General features: G+C 36.7%; 1 protein-coding gene across 1 annotated transcript in view; it reads right to left on the bottom strand.

Annotated features, from left to right (window-relative positions):
* KCNH1 (potassium voltage-gated channel subfamily H member 1) overlaps window positions 1–20,732 on the bottom strand; it is a 211,889-nt gene that overhangs the window by 170,318 nt on the left and 20,839 nt on the right. The window contains exons 3-5 of the mRNA XM_034427741.3: window positions 19,828–19,934; window positions 11,759–11,887; window positions 4,793–4,911 (exon numbers count right to left, since the gene is read on the bottom strand). Of these exons, the coding sequence (XP_034283632.1) occupies window positions 4,793–4,911; window positions 11,759–11,887; window positions 19,828–19,934 (355 nt within the window). The remainder of the gene's footprint in view (window positions 1–4,792; window positions 4,912–11,758; window positions 11,888–19,827; window positions 19,935–20,732) is intronic.

The raw sequence follows: 20,732 nt of genomic DNA, 5'->3' as shown, positions 1-20,732 counted from the left end.
CAGAGCCCTCATCTGAGCCTTCCCCAGACTCCAGGACTGGCCCATTTTCTCCCCAGCCTCCTCACTGTCCGATTCTGCTGCCAGCTCCACAGGCTGCCGGCGGACCACAACACTGTCAGTCCTTTGAGATGACCAGATAAGGCCATTCATGACATGGGGCTGGGTTATCTGAGAGACTGTCACTCCCCTATTTCATCTGCCCCATGCTATTAGGTTTGACAGAGATAGTGTACTGTGGTCTGCCAGAGAATTAAATTTGACAGGTCTGAGGAGATGGGCCTTCTCTGTCTCAGTGCCTGCCTTGTAGTATCTTCTCTCCCTGGAAGTGAGATTAGTTCCATCCCTCATATACATTGACTTCTTTCACAAGTCCCTCAAGACCTGGCTATGTTATCAGGACTGAGAGTATCAGGAGACTGGGAAAAGTATGCAATGGCTCCCTTACTGTAGTTAGCATTATTCTCTCCTGTTTTGTTTGTGTGTTTATAGTTATTCTTTAATAGTGACTGTTTTTATGTATTTTTTTTTTTAAATTAAGTGCTGTACACTGCCCAGAGTCACTTTCATGTGAGATGAGAGAAAGAAGAAGGAAGGAAGGAGGGAGGGAAGGAAGGAAGGAAGGAAGGAAGGGGGGAGGAGGAGGAGGAGGAATAATAATCCCCTTTTCAAGGTTAGAACTAAATTCCTGTACACCATATACTCTACCAGAATAATTCTCTCTCATTGTCAAGGATCGACCAGGCAAGTCATAAGAGAATTATACTTCTCTCCCACCCACCAAGTAGACTCAGCAGTTTGCCCAGTTCTACTGATGAAAAAGAGCCAGACAGAGTCAGGATGTTCCCCATCTCCCTTGTTCATGGCAACTACACCTGAAGTATCCACTGAGGCAGGAATGACCATTTCTTCTCCAACCTGGGCCTCACTGTCTGTTAGTGGCATTGGATCATGGGAATGGGGTTTGTGTGGAAATTGCATACTGACATGCAACGTAAGATTTGGGGCATGAACATTGGTTGCCATTTCCCAGGACTGCTCTGGTTCAGTGCAGCTGTTCCAGGGAATCAGATATTCTAAGTATCCCCTTCTGCATTTAAAATCCAGAATTATACCAAAAGTATTTCAAAAGAAGAAGTAGTCAATGTAGATGCTGGTTATGTATTTATGGCTTTTCGTGTATTGGGTATTGTTACATTAATTCTGAAAAGGTCATATCATTAAACAATAACAATTAAAACTGTCCAAAATGGTTAAAACATGAATGGGTATATCAATGCAAGCAGAGTTCCTTCTTGTTCCTGGGAGTGTTGGCAGCCATCTATTATGTAATGTATTTTCCAATTCTATGAGTGGGCATTATTCTTACATTAGCATTCTTTTTACAAGCTGAACTATAAAGCAGATGAAGGCCACTAGTGAATGTATTTCATTTCCCCACAAATATGAATACATGAACTTGAATCCAAGCAGGAGTGCATTTTAATAACATCTGTAAGAAAGACAGCTTTGAATCTGAAAGTTTCTATTAAAGGATATTTCCAGATGGCCCAATTCAGCAACATTATACACTGTTGCTGAATTGTACGCTTAAAATGTACACAGTTTGAAAATGATGCAGAAGTCCTTTGGATTTCACACAGGCACAGCACGACTTTGCTATTCATTAAAAACACTATTTTGTTCAGGTTTCTGCATAATCTTGAAAATAGATGCTGTTGCTGCTTTAAGGAGTTGAATAATAATTTGACTCTTAAAATAGCCATAACTTGCTTTAAAAGCCTGAAAAAAAGATGGATTTCTTTGATGGCTAGAAGAGAAATGTGATGTTCACATCTCTGTGATGTCTGAAGCACTTCTTCCAAGTCATTTCCAAAGTATGTTAATAGGACCTGAGCAGGTGAAAGCACCTGCCTAATTTATTTGGACTTGGAAGCTAAGCAGAATTGTTCCCATTTAATGCTTGCATGGGAGATTAAATATAATTACTATAAACTCTGTTACCAAAACAATGGATAGATGTGTCCATGAAGGCATCAGAAATAAAGCTTGATTCAAGGAAAAAACCTTTTTTAGAAAAAATTGCAGAACAGTTTGCAACTTTTTAAAAAATTACATAGCATGTATAAATCATTCTCCAGTTTTCATGCTACTTTTTAATAAGGAAGAAAGAAGAAACAGACACATTCAAGGCAAGGCAAAGAAAATGATCACTAATAAAGAAAATTGCTCTTACAAACAAAGGTGGTAGAAGCTAGATATGTTTGGTCTGAAGTTGGACCTTAATTCAGGGTTATGGAAACAATGGTAATGAGTAACTTAAGCAGTATGCATGATAAAACAAAAAGAAAAAGTGTTAAAAATGGCTGAGTATTGAATGAATATGGATTAAATAGAAATGTGAACAATCAGATGGAAAGAAGTAGTTGAGGTAATTAGATCATATAGAAAGTATAAACAAGGATCAACTTGCAAAACAAAAATATGAAGGAAGAGTGAATAGTGTCAAGGGGAAGGGAAGTATTGAGAAAATTGTGGATGGATAAATTTTGATGAGATTCTCAAAAAAAAAGTAGGAAATTTGAAGATAAAGGCAAGAAATGAATAAGTGGTAAAATCAAAGATTATTTGAAGGAAAGAAAGGTATGGAGAAACATACTGAATTATATAAACCAGATTACATTATAATAATTATAAATTAAACTTATTTATATGTTCATTTCCCTAAATTTATGCCTTTAATTTCTTTTGCTTACTATATCTTATTTCATTTCTGTATTTTGCATGTATTTCTTTTCTCCAAAAAAGGGAATTGCAAGATTGGTACAATTATTACTGCTATTACTATTATTAATCATATTTCTTTTGATATCCTCTTCCCCATTGGGTTTTCTTTGCAACATCTGTTGATTCCTGATGAACTCTATTAGAATTTGGCTCACTGATGTTGAAATAATGAGTGCAATATTTAACCGGCAATTAATATGTGCAGAAACATTATCTTGACCTTTATTGTTTATAATTAACTCACCAGTTGTCCTGATTTAAATTCATATGAAGTCTTGTCAGATGCACCACCAGTTAGTACATAGTTGTCAAACAAAAAGCAAAAGGACCCTTCAAGTGAGGTGTCACATACAAAAACAATCTACAACAGATCTTATTGCATTCAGACTGAACTAAGCAAATAAGCCCAGTTCAAAAATCCATACATAAGCCCAAGTTTGTATATAAATGAATTCTATGTTTATTGAAAGCTATGTTGTATATCATCAATTTTGGCCAAAGAAACATTGCAGCCATAACCAATTTCTCCAGCTAAGTAGGATACTGTTTCGTCTGAGTTTTTTTTTCCTAGTCATAGCATGAAAAGCATAGCTGAAGCATCATGAGGAAGGAGAGGCAATGTTTCAACATCCCAAAAAATCTGTTGTTATTCATAAGTTGCTCAGTAAATAACACCCACATTTTGCCAAAACAGGAAACATCAATTAACATATGCCAAAAACAGAATGCCAAGATGACATCAGGGAAGACAGCCTATATGTTCTCCCACACAAAATGGCACTATCATATTTCTATTAAGTGCCCAAAATACATCTCATAACACAGTTTATGCTATAACACAATCCAGTCTCAGTTCACAAGTTTAGGCAGAATGAAACCAAAATGACATGAATTAAAGCTGCAAAGGGAATAACAAGGAACAAAGAGAAAAGAATCATAACTTCAATCCCAACAGTATTGTAATTCCAGTGATCAACAGTCTGGGCACAGAACTACTCAGTTCTAGTAGGATCTAGAAAGGATTCTAGAAAGACTGGATAGTGATTCTGAATGCAAAATATTTATAACTTGCTTCCAGTATTGGCAAAAAAACAAGTATGTAGGAAGGTTGTACATAAAACAGCTTTTATGGGAAGAATCAGTGCAGCTTGTCTGTTTGTTTGATAACAAAAAGGGAAGCAATGGAATATCACTACAGCCTCATAAACGTAATATTCTGGCATAACAGAATTGTACCTACCTGTGAAATTTTGACTCATTTGTATTCTCTATCAGCTAATCCAAAGGTTAACACATGATTTCAATGGCAGAAACAGCAGCATACATATATGGCAAAACTAAATTTAAATCTAGATTATTCACAGTAGACTTCTTTAACTTTTATAGTGCAAATAGCATGTGGGGCACATGATCCATTACTTTAAAGTACACTTTGAATTAGTTTGAATTACCATAGAAGCGCATCCAATTTGTATCTGAATGGTTTTTATTCATTGAATAAATTTAAGCAGTTCTTTGATTGAAACATTTCAAAACATCAGTTTAATGAACCAGGGAGTATTGAGTGTTTGGGCCCAGCCTAAAATCTAGGGTCATTCATTTATGGTAAGAGACAACTCCCAACTCTCATCTTCAGTTCCAATCGGGCATAGAGGAAAAAGACAAACAGCCCAGGCTTCAGCTGAAGAGAGAAAAAATTCTTCCTTAGTTACAGAGGGCTTAGTATCGCTCAGAGAGCCCCAGAATTCAAGCCTGTCTTTCAAAGCAGCCCAGCTCCATTTGAAGCTTCAAGGTAAGGTGTAAAACTGTTCACCTTGCCATAACAGGCAGGTGGATCAGTGTTATGGGACCGTGGACCCTTAAATCTCCTTGATTTGCAATATTAACTCTCAGATGATTCCCTGACAGATTACATTTCTGAGGGAAAGCTATTGGTTCCAAGAGAGTGGGTGCTCTTTAAGTTATCACAACATTCATAACATGAATAGAAACATGAAGCAGACTTTACCTCTGCTAGACGGGAATGCTTGTGAACGTTCTCTCCTTTCTGCACACTGGGAGCAAGTTGCTGCAGGACTCCTCGGCTGCTTGTTAGTGCACGTGTCAAACGAGCAAACTTTCCCCAACCTAAAGAAATTGCACAACAGTTACCACCACTCCAGTTAAACAGAATTTGAGCAAAAAAAAGGCTTTAACCTAAAACAATTAAGTGAATTTACACTGGGTTAAGAAAAGTACTGACATTTAATATAGGAAAAAAATAAAAAATTGGTTGCAGGAAATAACTGGAGCTCAACTGGAATATACACCAGAACTGTTCCTTCTGGGGATAATGAAAAAAACTTATGATAAGAAAACAAGACATATGATCATACATATAACAACTGCGGCAAGATTGGCCTTTGCGCAATGTTGGAAGAATGCAAAGGTGCCCTCAGATGACTTAATAATAATAAAAAAAACCTTTGATTGCACTGAAATGGACAAATTAACATTGGAATTGAAAGGAATGACAGATTTGGAGTATTATGTATAATGGGAGAAATGGTACAAATGGATTGAAAACAGAAAAATAAAATAGAGTATAAGAACTGAGTAGCGATATGTCGTGTAAAAGGTCACAGTTCTGCACAAAAATTTCCTTCTTTGTATTTTTGTACTTTGTACTTATGCTTTTGTTTTTTGTTTGTTTAAATATTAATAATCTTTTTTTTAAAGAAAAGTACTGACAAAGGCCAAATGGCTTATCACTCATCCCCTTAGGGCAATAATAAGCAATGGACAGATTTTGAATGTGGAGATCTGGTCATAGGCATTCTCATGCAGCTACCTTTCACATAATTAACATGAATCATTCATTATAAATCACAATAATAAATAAATAAATAATTATTAGAATGCAGAAAAATTATAAAGTTTTATTTTAAATTGTCCTCCTACTATGTAGATAATTCATTTTAGCAGTTACCCTTTGAGTTACTGCATGTTTCTACTGCCACACTTCTGGACAAGGTGTATATGTGAATGTACAGTGTTTTCAAACTGGTTATATATCTACAGACGCAAAATAAGTAAGATCACTCATTAGAATGAAATATTGCTGTCTGAGATACTACAGTAGTAATAACAGTTGACGCTGACCATGGTACTGAATAGCACATGCAGGGTTTGTTTTTTTTTTAAAAAAAAGAAAATTCCCATACTATTCTTTTTGCTCCCTTATATTAGTTCTATTTTCTTGTGAGTTTTTGTTTGTTTGTTTTAGGCATTGTCATGCACTGTTTTCATTGTTGTGGGTACATTGTTTTTATATACATGTATTTTATTTTACAAACCAGCTCACTTGATTTTGCTTTGTCTTGTCTTGTTTTGGAGAGATTATATTTTGTTTTCTTGTGTTTTGGAGAGATAAGGTTTTAAAGTAATGGAAAAGTGGAGTGAAATAAGTCTATTTTATTGCTGATCTTTCATATATGCACAACCCGTTCACACACATATACCCAAAGTGGGTGTGGTAGGGAGTTCCTATTTAATTTTTAAAAGGATCTTTTTGCTCTTTAATTTTTAGGAGGGTTGCAAATATAAGACAATATTTAAAGTGAGAGCTTCCCCTGTGGCAGCCTAGTATCTTTGTACTTTCATCTGACTAAGTCTTGAAAAGCATTGCTTGGTCTAGATAAGAGATTTTACAGAACAAAAATAGACATTGTTATTATGGTTGTAAAACAGCAATAATGAATAGAGGAAACTCAAAAGGGAGACCAGAATCAGAAACATTTATAATAGAACCAGGACTGAGGATGTTCCACTTCATCCTAGAATGCAGAATTCTAGTTTACAGCCACTTAATCTTATTGTAACACATCAGGAAAGACACCTAAGGAGAGACAGAGCCGTCTCTCTTCCACAGAAAATAGACAGGGACTCATTATTCACATTAGCCAGGCAAGATGAAAATGCAATGAACTTTTGCTGTGACATGAAAAGCCAATGTCAAAAAAAACACTTCTTTTTGAAATTTATTTTACGGAAATGATGTCATATTAAAAGCAAACAAAAATTTCAAGAAGGATGACATTAAAATGTAATTTGGTCCATGATTTTATGCTACAGAGTGTACCCCGATTCCAAAGAACTATGGAATTCAATTCTTCAATGTATTTCAGGGCACTTTGCAGTCTGATCCTGGCCATATTTATTCTGAAGTAAATCCTGCCAAGGTTTTACAGGGCTTATCTGTAAGTAAATGTCCAGGGTAATGGACATCTTTTCCTTAATTAAAAAAGGCTTCCACATCCATGTCACACAAAAGTTGGTTTTGAATCTGAAGAAAGTTTCAAGATCAGATTATAACATGCTTTAGGTGCAGCTCAAGGTAGTTGATGGATAAAAGATGACCTGAAATTATGTGGAGTAAACATAAACCCATTGTGTGAATCTCAGCTACACTTGGATATCAGAATGTAGCAGATTGTTTTGTAAAATTAAAAATCTGTTCCCAGATTTTCCATTCATAACTCTATGTAACAGCTGTTTTCAATAATTCCTTGAAAAATTCTAATCAGTAGGGAAGGATCTTGGTTCACTTGAAGAGCATGTTCCTAGTCCTCCTTCCACCCATCTCCTCCTAGTACTCCCCCTATCACTCATCTCCTCCCACTTATGACTGTATGACTGTAACCTTGTTGCTGGTATCCTTAAGATTTATATTGACTGTTTCCCTATGACTATCATTAAGTGTTGTACCTTATGATTCTTGATGAATGTATCTTTTCTTTTATGTACACCGAGAGTGTATGCACCAAGGCAAATTCCTTGTGTGTCCAATCACACTTGGCCAATAAAGAATGCTATTCTATTTTATTCTAGTCCTCCATTACCCTTATCTCCCAAAATGTTGACATTTTAAATGTTGATTATTTATTTATTTATTTATTCATTCATTCATTCATTCATTCATTCATTCATTCCTATCTTGCCACAATCCAAAAGATTCTTGGTGGCTAACAAAGAATAAATAATACAATGAAAATATCCATTTTGGTATAGAAGTTAAGGTATCAGACTAGAAATTGGGAGATCATGAGTTCTGAACTCATCTTAGGCACAGAGACAGCTGGGTGATCTTGGCCCAGTCATTTTCTCTCAGCCCTATGAAGGAGGCAATAGCAAACCACTTCTGAAAAATCTTGTCATGAAAACTGCAGTCCAGGCATTCCCTGGGAATCAGACATGATTGAAAGGAGGAAAAAAATGTCTAACCAAAATACCTTAAGTTTCTTAAGTAAACAACTTATTCTGCAGTGTCACTAAGGCTTCATGTTTACCCTAAGTGGCTAATTAGAAATTATATTTAATGGTTGATCTAAACAGACTTAACACTAAACAGCCATTCATGAACTGCCATTCAGTGCAGACTGAATTTAGTCTTTTGGACAAAGATTAGTTCAGAACCCAGCTCTGCCTATAAGAATTCACCTTAAAACTGTCAACCATTCATCCAAATACTGGAATTAGTATGTGCTTAAGTTGTTAGGGTTCAGCCAATGGATCTTCAGCTCAATAATACTGCCATCACTCAGGAAACTATGTTCATCACTCAGCCTTAAGAAAGTGGCACTATAGAAATAGCAATAGCACTTAGACTTATATACCACTTTACAGTGTTTTACAGTCCCCTCTAAGTGGTTTACAGAATCAGCATATTGCCTCCAATAATCTGGGTCCTTATTTTACGCACTTTGGAAGGATAAAATGCTGAGTCAACCTTGAGCCTGGTGAGATTTGAACTGCCAAATTGCAGTCAGCCGGCAGTCAGCAGAAGTAGCCTGCAGTACTGCATTCTAACCACTGCGCCATCGTGGCTCAGGTTTTTTTAATAGTTGGCAATAAACAATTTAAGCAAACCTGAAATACTCTTTCTAGAATGTCCTTAGGTATTTGTAGAGGATATTTTGGCATGTTTTTGTCTTGTATGAAGGAGACAGCTCAACCTAAAGTGTGGGATATTGAGCCAGGTATCGATAACATGGCACCTCTAGTTTACCTGGTATATACAATATGGTAATCTCCATATTATTATTATTTTAATTTAATTTGTGCCAAAATTTCACAAGGTCTTGCCAAATCTTCTTAGATTTCAATATTCTTGCTGGAAATATCCCAATATTTTCTCATTTATCATGGTTTTCTTTGGATAATAACATAAAAGTAAATTTCTTCAATTATAGTTGATCATATTCATTAGTTTACATAATCTGCCAAGTGTTGGGAGATTAAACAATGATATGTTTGCATGGATTGGTACCAGGTTTTTGTGCTTACTCTGTTAATTGAGTGTATTTTACAGTTTTTAAAATGATTTTATTGGGAACTGTCCAGAGTTGTGTGAAAGATGAGCAGCCATATAAATGTTTTAAATGAATAAATAATATCAGGTAGCTTTTTAAAGCCAACCAATTCATGTTTTATGTAATAACAACAGAAACTATAAATAGAAACATATGATTTATTTAAATGTTAGACTTTTATTGTGTCTGGAATGGATAATGCCTTAGAACAAACAAGCAGATTGTTTATGGGGTCTAATTTCATCCTTTGCTTTCTCATGCCATTTCTAAATAATAGGTTACTGTCATTTTCTGTCAAATATCATGTCTCACTTTTGTGATCTATATATGCAACAAAAATAGTTTCTACTTTGACAATAGCATTCATATGAAGCATCCAACAATGAATATTTGTATGGAAATTACAGATTTATGCTAACTGCCACTAGTAATTCCATCAATGTGTCACAGAAAGACCCTACCGATTGCCTAAGCCTTACTGGTAGGGCACACCCAATCTAAGCCCCAAGGCTATATATGATTCACAAAGTGTGACAGAAGAAAACAAGATTAAATATTTGGAGATAGCCCTATTTTAGTAGAGTGTAATTTGACCTGGATTACTCATTGCTGGGAGATGTGCAGAGGGCATAGTCTTTAGAAACTATTTTTCAGAATAGATATGTTGCATTTACAAATGAATTTATTAATAAAGGAGAATATTTGTAGTTCATAATTGAAATGAGGGGTCCCAGAAAAATAATAAATTCATGAGGGCCCATGGTGCTCTCTGAGCTTGCTTGTTTTCTTACAGACGTTTCATTATCTTAACTAGGTATGATGATGTTATGCAAGAAAACAAGCAAGCTCAGAGAGTACCATGAACCCATCATGAATTTATTATTTTTATGAATAACTCAAGGCGGTAAACATACCTAATACTCCTCCTCCTTCCTTTTTTTTCCCCACAACAACTCAGCAGCAAGAATTGTATTTGTGCAAAATTGGAAGACAGAAAAAATCCCGTCAGAAGGTGAAGTAATAAAAAAGATTTTAGACATTTGAAAAACTTTTTCAAAAGATTTTAGACTGTGCAGAAATGAATAGATTAACTTTAAGAATAAAAGATAGAGAGGAATCGGTGTATTTCAAGACATGGGGAAGATTTTATGAATGGCTAGAAAAGAAATATGAATAAAAAATAATAGATAAATGAGGGAGATAATATAAAGGTAAATGATGGAGAGAACAAAAAAGAAATAGAAACCCAGAGGACACCAGAGTAAATGGAAAAGAGGGAGGGGGAAAAGAAAGAAGAGTATAAGTATAAATGTACAATTATAATGATAAAAGTGACAGACTGGGTAAAAATGAAAAGAAATTGAAAAGAAAGTATATATTATTAGAATATTGGAGTTCCTAGGATACCAAAGAGGCAATATATTTCACAACAAAGAAGAAAGAAAGGAGAGAGGAATAGAGGGTATGAAGAGGAGAGGGAGAGAGAGGAATGGAAGAAAGGGGAAAGGAGGGAAAGAAAGGGCAGGGGAGAGGAGTAGGAGAGAAAGAGAGAATAGGGGGAAAGAGGGGAGGAGCAAGGGAAAGGAAGGGGAAGTTGGGAAGAGGAAGGAGAGGAGGAGGAAGAAAGTAGAAGAGGAGAGGAGGGAGGGAAGGGAAGGGAAAGGAAGAAGAAGGAAAGGAAGGTTTGTTGTGAAACGAGGGAAAAGAAAGGGTAGAAGAGCAACCCCGAATGCAAGTAAAATGTCTTATTTGTATGCTTTCTTTAAGAAAATATGTATATGTATGATTAATTATATATAAAAGAATGTACATTTACATTATTTGTATAAAAAGAAATAAAAATTAAAAAATCTTTCAAAAAAAAAAGATGGGTGAGAAAGAGTGACTGACTCAAAGTCATTCAGCTGTCTTTAATGTCCTAAGGCAGGACTAGAACTCACGGTCTCCCAGTTTCTAGTCTACATAGCAAATTATCTAATGATCTCAGCTGTTTTCAGTTATCTCATAATTAATCCTGCTTACATTACAAACAAAAACTGCAAGAAAAAAAGTAACATTATACGGGGTTTCAAAGACTGCATAGCCTAACAAAAACACAAAGATAGTCACAAGGGAAAGGTATTGGATTGGGATATGATCTGTTCTAGGGAATGACCAAGAAATGTAATTCTGCCATTTCAAAAACAATCTCAAGGTCCAAGACATGGAGATGTAATTTGAAAAGGATAGTGCACTGTTGCCTCAGCTGATAGCTTTTGAACCTGCTGATCAAGGCTGCAGTTCCTTGATCTGCAAGAAATATCATCAGAAATGTTTCATGGCTTTGCCATTGGTTCCATCAATTGTTAACATCTGAAAGAAAAGAAAGAACTGTCGGAGGCCTGGCTGGGGTGGCCTTGACATGTTGTTGTTATTATTATCATATAGAGCACAGGCCAGAAAGTAGTAGTTTTCTATGTATTTCAAAAAATGTTTAACCTTCAGAGTCAGTTTGCGCTAGCTTCACTAGCTTCACTCAGATTCTTAACAGATCTTCTAAAACCAAAACATCTATGAAAGAGAATTATTCCATTTTGAAATGCAAAATAAATTATATTTCATATGCAACAGAGAAAATAGCAAACCTTTGCATGAGTCATCCTCAATAGGCTGTTTGAAAGCTGTGATGTCACTGAAAGTGCAAAGAAACAAAACAACTTTGTCCTGTTCATTTCGAATTGGAGCAATTTTCACAAAGAACCAAACAGGAGTCCCTGGAGAGAAAGCACCACAGAAAAACTGGTCAATGACATAAAAACTGAACATCATCCTACTATAGCATTGTTTTTGCAAACAAAAGAAATAAAAGAGCGTTTGCAAAGAAAAACCAATGCTGCGTGACATTAATTTTCACTACAGCGGAAATAGGCAAAGCTGGAAAGGTCATATATATATATATTTACTATAAGCACATATTTGGACTACCTGTAAAACTACAATAGAAGTCATGTTCAAAAGTTGGCAAAATAATAAATGAAATTCTGCCATTTCAAGTTGTTTAGTGTGGTTTGATTTTGCATAAATTCAGCCTGCAAACGGATTTAGTGATTCCAGTTTTAATTTTCTCTCCACTTTGACTGCCATTTCAAGTTATTTTTTTAAAAAAACACCATAGTTTCATGTGCAGTTGTGCATGAGTACAGTCTTTTTAAACATTAAGCTTATGGGGATATTTACAGAGACAGAGCTTGTAAAGTGCAAGAAAAACTTCTTTGGGAAAAAAAAGAATAATTAATGTTTTACATATCTTTTTTCCACTGGATAAAATCAAGGAGAAATGGGAAACTGATCCAAAACAAATTCCAAAATCACTCGCAGCATAAGAATTTTGTTTCCATGGAAGAAATACACATATCCCAAAGAAACTGGATAGCCATATAGCATAGACCTGGAGAAAAGACTAAGGCAGACAAGGCACTGTTTTTGGGAATGGTACTAGTTTAGTCTGAAAGCCAAGGGGAGAATGTCTGGACATTTCTTCCCATGGAAAATGTATCTCTGCATGGAGAAAAAGATATCTTCATATAATAAATTAATATTTTAAACAAAATAGCTGAAGGTTTGACTTCTCCTTGAAATACTCATATTTCCTCTTCCATTTTTCCTCAAGCTAAGGATTGATCCAAAATGATTCAGGGAGCTGAGGGTGAACTAAAATTTGCCATCTTCCCACTCCCAGTCCAGGACCTTAGCCATTATAACACATTGTCTCTCAGTTGTTGTTTAATGGCATAATCCAGGAAAAGGCATAGTAGTTGATTCTCCTCTCTTTTTCAGATTAGCTTTAATTTCTTTAAACAAGAGGATATTCTAGGGCAGTGATGGCTAACCTTTTTGCCATGCCAGGAGTGGGGGTGGGGGGTGGGGGATTGCACGCGCGGGTGCCCATATCCATAATTCTGTGCACCTCACCCCTGCACATGCGCAACCCCCCCCCGCTCCCCCCGCTCCTGGCACGCGATGGCCCGGTAGGCCCATTTTTCTCTCTCACTAGGCTCCAGACCCTTTCTAGGAGTTTGGGGAGGGTGAAAATGGCCTTCCCCTTTCCCCCCCCACCCGGGAGGCCCTCTGGAGGCCGGAAATGGCTTGTTTGCCAACTTCTGGTGGGAAGGTCCATTTTTTTGCTGTCCCCAGGCTCCAGAGCCTCTCTAGGAGTCTGGGGAGGGTGAAAATGGCCTTCTCCCCCGCCCGGAGGCCCTCTGGAGGCTGAAACAGCCCATTTGCCAACTTCCAGCCCGGTCCAGTCTGGAAGCGCCGGAGCTGAGCTCACGGGACCACCAGTATGGCTACACGTGCCACCTGTGGATGGGTGTGTAGGAGAGACATACTTAGTGGAGTCATGATTCTAGAAAATCACTGAAATAAGAAAAATCATGCCTACTGTAATGTTAAATCACAGTCATTTCGATGGCTCTACATTATGTATGATAGATTTGAATCTTGTGTTCATGAAAGCAATTGCAAGCTTTCTCACTGAAAATATGTTGTTTTTTTTAAAAAACTTCCAACATAAAAACAGCCAAGACTTTACTGTTGGAGTTGCAAGAAAAAAGCTATGGTGGCACAGTGGTTAGAATGCAGTACTGCAGGCTACTTCTGCTGACTACCAGCTGACTGCAATTTGGCAGTTCGAATCTCACCAGGCTCAAGGTTGACTCAGTCTTCCATCCTTCCAAGGTGGGTAAAATGAGGACCCAGATTGTCGGGGGCAATATACTGACTCTGTAAACCACTTAGAGAGGGCTGTAAAGCACTATGAAGTGGTATATAAGTCTAAGTGTTATTGCTAAGTGCTATTAGCATATACAAAGCTGAATTTAGCTATCCCATGAAATCAAGTCAATAATTTATACAGAGCGGCTGGCATCCTGAACAGAGTTGTCCCACACTACATCATTTACTTGAAGATACTACATATAAAGATTTTTCTAGTGGCACAACTCCTTTCAACAGGATCATACTCCTGCCCTTCAGATGTTCAACAGAGGAATCAAAGTTTGTTTGAGACTAGAATAGGAGATGTTCATCAACGGAAATTACATTTCTGTCATAGCACATTCAGCTCTCCTAAAACTGATTTTCAATCACAACCATAGACTGCAGAAATTCAGGTCATAAAAGACCACTGCTGAAATACAACTGTTAAAAAGGGGTTTGAGCCAAACAGACACACAGCAAGGGCTATGTATATTCTGTGGTAAACAAGTGGGATTTCTTCACTGAGACTATCTTAATTCTGAATAACATGTATAAATTAGGTCACTGATTCTATACACCTGGCATTGTTTTGCTAGTTACGGAGCTGAAATCTGCCAGAAAAACATTGAAGATGAACTCAGGGAGCTCAACAACAAAAAAATCTTCTAGAAAGAGGCCAAGAATTATCTTTTTTCTGGCTTGGATTAAGATCCACACCCAATATAAATTTCTGGCTTGTTGATTCATAAATCTGCCTCAACTTCAAGCTCTTAGACTTAAATCATATTTTTCAAGCTCTATGATGGATCAGAAGCTCATGATGATGTTTAGGAACCAGGGCAGCTGAAATAAACCAAGCTATTTCTGATTTTTGAAGAAACAACTTCGTTCTAAACTATTTTGGAGCCAAAAACTGAAAGCTCCAAAATATTAGGCATAAGCCAGGAATGCTGGGTTTAGAAGTCACACTCCAATGCCCAAACCTACTGCATGCTGAGTATAATGGATATCATCCATTAATGGGAATGGTTAAACATAAAACCTGCCATAGGTTTCTAAGGGAAACAGTTTGAAAAATCTGCCCAAATAGATATAACAGCACTGAATGAAGTGCACTACTCTCCGTCTTGCTCTGATCCAAAATCCACAAAGGAAAAAATAACATGAAAGAAATACATCTGAAAAAGAAAGGGTAAGTCATGAACAAAAAGAGGGCGTTACAAATTTAAATCAGCTTTAAATTGGGAAAATTTATGCAACAAAGAACTTAAGAAAAATTATGCTAAAAGAAATTATAAAGAATTTACATTTAAAAAGTATATAAATTAGTCAAAGTTATGCCTGGGAGAGGAGAGAGAAAAGTTATGTTAAAAAAAGCTCTTCGTGTATTAAAAAAAATTATAACCAAAGTTGGTAACAATATTCTGAATGGATCTTTCTAAAAGGAAAGTATCCATCAACCTGTCTATTAGTTTCCCTATTCCCAGTAGATTGAAATACTATACTATTAATATGGACAATAAAACAGAATACATTTATACTAATCTATGCTTCTCAGCCCTGGGGTGTTAGAGGATTAGTTAGTGAGACACCATAATCTAGACTGCCCGGGCTGCTAAAAATGAAATTGCTAAAAGTGTATAATATTTCTCTTAATTATATTGGCATAGTAAAGCACAATACTGAATGCTGTTAACATAAGAGATAGAATTTGAAACTCCTAAAGTAAAGCACTGTTGAATTTTAATGTTGTTACTGAATCAAGCGTAGGAGCCCGTATATGGTATTTGCATTTGGGATATGTGATACATCATAGTACTGTCTGTCTGTCTGTCTGTCTGTCTGTCTGTCTGTCTGTCTGTCTGTCTGTCTACCTATCTATTTATCTATCTCTATCTACTTACCTACCTACCTACCTATCTTCTCTACAGCTAAGTGTGTTTAAGGCACAGGAATATCAATTAGGGATTAACTGCTCTAGCATTAAAAAAGCAGAATATACAGGGAAAGAGTATCCAAACTATGATATGGGGCTTCCTGGTATTAGTATTTCACATCATGCCTTCAGTCCCATGAATATCATTTTGGACATCTTAAAAGATGCTATGTGTTCTGCCATTGAATCCATTTTGTGGGGTAGCTGGTACAAGGATTTAAAGAGCTCATTGTAGGATTGAAGTCTTTGGAGTTCTTCTAATCCAATGCTACAGCTGACGTCTTCATACCATCCTAGAACATTGGCTCTCCTGTCCTTGCTTGAAAACATGGAAGTATGGAACAGTCATGAGTCCAAGAGGCAGGTTGTTCCATTGCTTAATAGCTCTCCTGGTGTATTCCTGAGAAATCCTTTTTTCTTAGTATGTCATTCCTTGTTGTAAGCAACTATAACTCCGGGCTTATGTTTTGAGGGTGCCTCTGGATATTGTCTCCCTTCTATTCCATATTCAGTTTAAAGCCCACCAGATGACCTGAGCAAGATATCTTCCATATATATTCTCCCCAGCCATAGTACTCTCTCCTCTGCCAGGTTATTCTTCAGAATGATTATCCTATGAGGTAGGTGGGCTGAGAAAAAATGACTATAATACATACATAACTGTGGAAACTGAATATCCACAGTTAGATATGTATTGGGTAGGTAATTTCTCTAGTTTCCCTAGCTCTTGTCCAATGCACAACAAAATGCATAAACCTATTGTTAAATCCATAGCTCTTCCAAAAGCTGCCACTAAATTGCAAGTTTTGATATGATGGGATAGGAGTCAGTTTGTTGAGTTGGGAGTTTATAGAAATTGAATACCTAAACATAAATAAATATATTCTTACTAGCTGGACACTCATGCTTCACTACAAAACTATGTGATCGGGCATGATAAATTGATACTCAAAGCCTGAAACTTAATGTAGAATGGGTAACTCTGTAGCATCAGAGCATGTTAATATAAGGCAACTGGCAGTTGGAACAGAGGGGGAGGGGGAGTAGAATGTTCCAGCCCGCAGACCAGATGAGTCACGTGCTGGCAACGCCCACACCCGGTTTAGCAAAAGGGTAGCATCAGAGCGTGTTAATATAAGGCAACTGGCAGTTGGGACAGAGTTCCTTTCAGGTGAGGAAGGGGAGTACAACATCTAACTCCTTAGCATCAAAGCATGTGAATATAATACTGTATATGAAATACTAATGATCTGATGGTCATTTCAAAAAATCCTTTCTTAGCAAGCACCTAGAAGCCAAGAGGAACATACGTGCCAAATTTCAAGTTTGCAGGCTTTACCGTTCTGGAGATTTCATGATGAGTGAGTGGTATTTGGCTTTTATACTTATACATATATATTTTATACATGGGAAGTAATTAATTGCATTTGTTTTTATTTCATTTTAAACTTCAGTTTCAGTGGAAGTTTTTGTCCTGGCCCTATCTATTCTTTGTTCAGGCTGCACCTACTTTTCAGCATTCGTATCCAAACACAACTTGCAATGGCCAACAAGAAAAACTATAACCATACACATTCCTGTCTTATCCACTGTACCACACTGGCTCTAACTTTAATAGTAGTGGGGTTAAAACTTTGTATGCTTGGGTGAAAAATACCACAACATGGCATCTTCTGATAAAACTGAATGGTACAAAAAGCAAGTCGGATAAAAAGAAGCATTCCACATAATTACATTTTTCTACTCCACATGTATGTTGGTCACCAACTTGGATAGATTTCAAATTTTGATTAGACAGATTCATAGAGCAAAAATATAACAATGATTGATAGTTTGGATGGCTATATCTTACTCCCACTGGAAGCCATATACTTCTAGTTAATGAAATCAATTGTGAGGAAATATGATCAGAACAATGTATATGTTTTTGTGCAGCTACTGAGGCTTTGGCAAAATAATATGGAACTATATATATTTTTGGTGTGGTCCAACAGGCCATTTTTAATGTGATGCTTTTGTTATGTTTTGAATGGAGCAATAGATCCAATTCACTTGCTCCGATTTCATTTATAGCAGCTTTTCATGCTAAGTATGATGTGAAAGATTACTGTCGAGTACAAACAAATCCTTCTCTTGATACTCCTGGACTTTCTTACAGACTGACAATGAACAGGTTTGTGCAATAGGACTGTTGCATCCAGAATCCTGTCTCAGAGTTGGCAACATCTCTTGCTATAACCTGATTGGCTAGAAAGAGAAAAAATTAAATAAAAGATGACAACAGGCAACGATACAATGCTGAGTATTTACATGGTTCTTGTAAGAGTTGTGCTGAATCTTTGAAAATTGCCAAGCAAATCTAACAATGTATCCAGATTGCCAGTACCAGTCAATGCCATGTGTATCTTATTTTGAAGTTTCTCACATAAGTACATCACAGCTGGGACTTTATGGTGATCACTGCAGGGAAGCCAAGGACTAATTAAGTTGGAAGACTGATATACTCTCATTCTTCCTATCCCTAAGCAGTTTTTTAATTTGTAGTTCTTATGCTAGCAAGCCAGGAATCTCAATAGTTTCTCTAGGGTTCTTCAGCTAGACACAGTGGTTCACAGATTAGACACAGTGGTTATGCTACTGTGAAAGACAACCTGCCTGAGAGGATAAAACTTCTGCTAAAATAAACAGCCATGGAAATCATCAACTCTGTTACCAGTTTATGGAGAGAATTAAAGAGGCTTAACAGACCAGAATTCTCTGGTTCTTTTTCTTAGCAAAAGGTGAAATCAGGATGTTAGGTGAACTAGAATCAACTATTTTTTTCCTTCATGGGACATTCCAAATGGAAATTGTTGTTAACAATCACCCTAACAATAACCCTGAAGTTGTTGTTAACTATCAGGGATCAAGATAAATCCAGACAATGTAACACTCTGTATTAGAGGCAATATCTCAGTCCATTTTTATGTAGTTTTTTTTAAAGATCCATAAAAAAGATTCTCAGCTGTTTTCATTTGCAATTTTTATAACATACATTTTTCTAACATACTTAATTATCAATGTAAGTCCCATAAGATATATGTGGTTTTACATGAAATATTCCAATATTATTTGCTACAAAAATTATCTGATATAAACAAATGTTACAAACATTTTTCCAAATGTGGAAAAAGAATCCTAAGAAAGAGGCTTTTTGTGTAGATTTTTAACTGGAAGTAGACACCAAGAGATTGGAATCTATAGCACCACTGGTCCCTCTGGAAAACTGCTTCCATGCAGTGGTGGATTGCCCCTGGTTCAGACCGGTTCTATAGAACTGGTAGTAAAACCGGCAGAAGGTTCTGCCCACCGACCCTGACGTCATCAGAACGCTTCTGCGCATGCACAAAAGAGCGTGCATGTGCGAGCGAAGCAAGCACACACACACGGCCCCGTTGCGAACAAGTAGTAAAGGTAGGTAGAACACACACCTGCTTCCATGGCAAGTATCTTTGATAGCTCTACTAGACAACCGGGGGTGAGGGAGCAGGCAGGTACAGAATGACTATGAAAATAGTGTATAATGAGATTGGGTATTTATATTAGAGAATTAATGTGAGGAATGAATGATTAAGCTACTTTCTTGGGGGAAAGAATTCAGTTTGTTGTGTACATCTTTTTCCCTAAGTAAAAGCTGTTGGGAAGTCTTATGATGGAACTTCTAAGTTCCAGGTAGCCCAGATGTTAGCACATGCCTTACCAATGTTACTCGATCTTCCAGTTTATCATTGGGTATGAAGGGTGTTCCATGTGAAAAATGTATTGATCTTGAAGTGAAAAGTAGAAAAGGCAGTTAGCATTGCAAAAATCATTCCAGTGTAACCTGCTTGTGTTCTTAATAGGACAGAACTACACATGTCATTGGGAAACTCTTAATGAAAAAGGACAGGGAGAGAAATACCTACAAGAGCCATTCCTGCAACAGTGGCAAAACCCATTTCAAGGAACATTGTTGAAAAAGAAGCCAGAAAATTAACTTACTATTTTTCTTGTACATCAAGATTTCAAATGAGTTCACCTCATAGTTCTCAAAAGTTTGCCGAACCTTATCAATTGTGTCTTTATCTGTCAGCTCTCCATACATGAAACTGCAAGGAAATAAACAAACAAGACAGATGAGAATCACAGGCAAGACCTCATGGCACAACAGGCTTAAGTTGTATTAAGTGTTCTTTGAGTACTCTTTCTGAACTCACTTTCATAGAGAATGGGATTGACTGGCTTGTCTTATATGCCACTCCAATCAGCAACTGGCATTGAGAGACTTACTAACCTTGCTCAATAATATTTTTTTTAAAAAAATTATAAGAACCATAATAACAATTTGTTGTTAAGTGAGGTTATTAAATGATATTTTCTGCTACAAAACCACATCCTGTTGGTGGGACCAATTCCCCTTTCTTCCTGTAATTCCCCAAATCTGTTCTAGAGATTGGATGACATTTCAGAAAAGATGTGGATAGTGCAGAGGGAAGGGTAGCATGATGAAATCCTATCCTGAGTAGAAGTCTGCTTGGGTGTCTTTGGATACAACCGAATTGGAAGAAGAGATTCCTCTCTAAAAGCCATTATACAATGAGAATTTCACAATAAATATTGGCTTCTACATATTATGTGCTTCTTTTTGCTGGGTCAACTTCTGCATGTGTTCCATGTGCACTCCTTAGAAGCCATTTCTTCTCGGGGAACTGAGTAATTCGATTTTCAAGACAAAAGACTATGGAATGCTCAAATAGAAGATTGTTGGTAATTCCCAAAAGTGTAATTCCCCAAGATTCTTGGCAACCAGTAATGGCAATTAGCATACTATAAAACTACATTAAGTTCATGGCAAGAGAAAGGATAAAAACCTGATTGGGGCAAAAAGGGAGATTCAATAGTTGTTT

The sequence above is a fragment of the Pantherophis guttatus genome, chromosome 1 (genome assembly GCF_059756535.1).
Source record: "Pantherophis guttatus breed Tessera chromosome 1, ASM5975653v1, whole genome shotgun sequence".
Taxonomy (NCBI): Eukaryota; Metazoa; Chordata; class Lepidosauria; order Squamata; family Colubridae; genus Pantherophis; species Pantherophis guttatus.
Note: the sequence above shows the minus strand (reverse complement) of the source record. Positions and strands in the feature narration are given on the sequence as shown.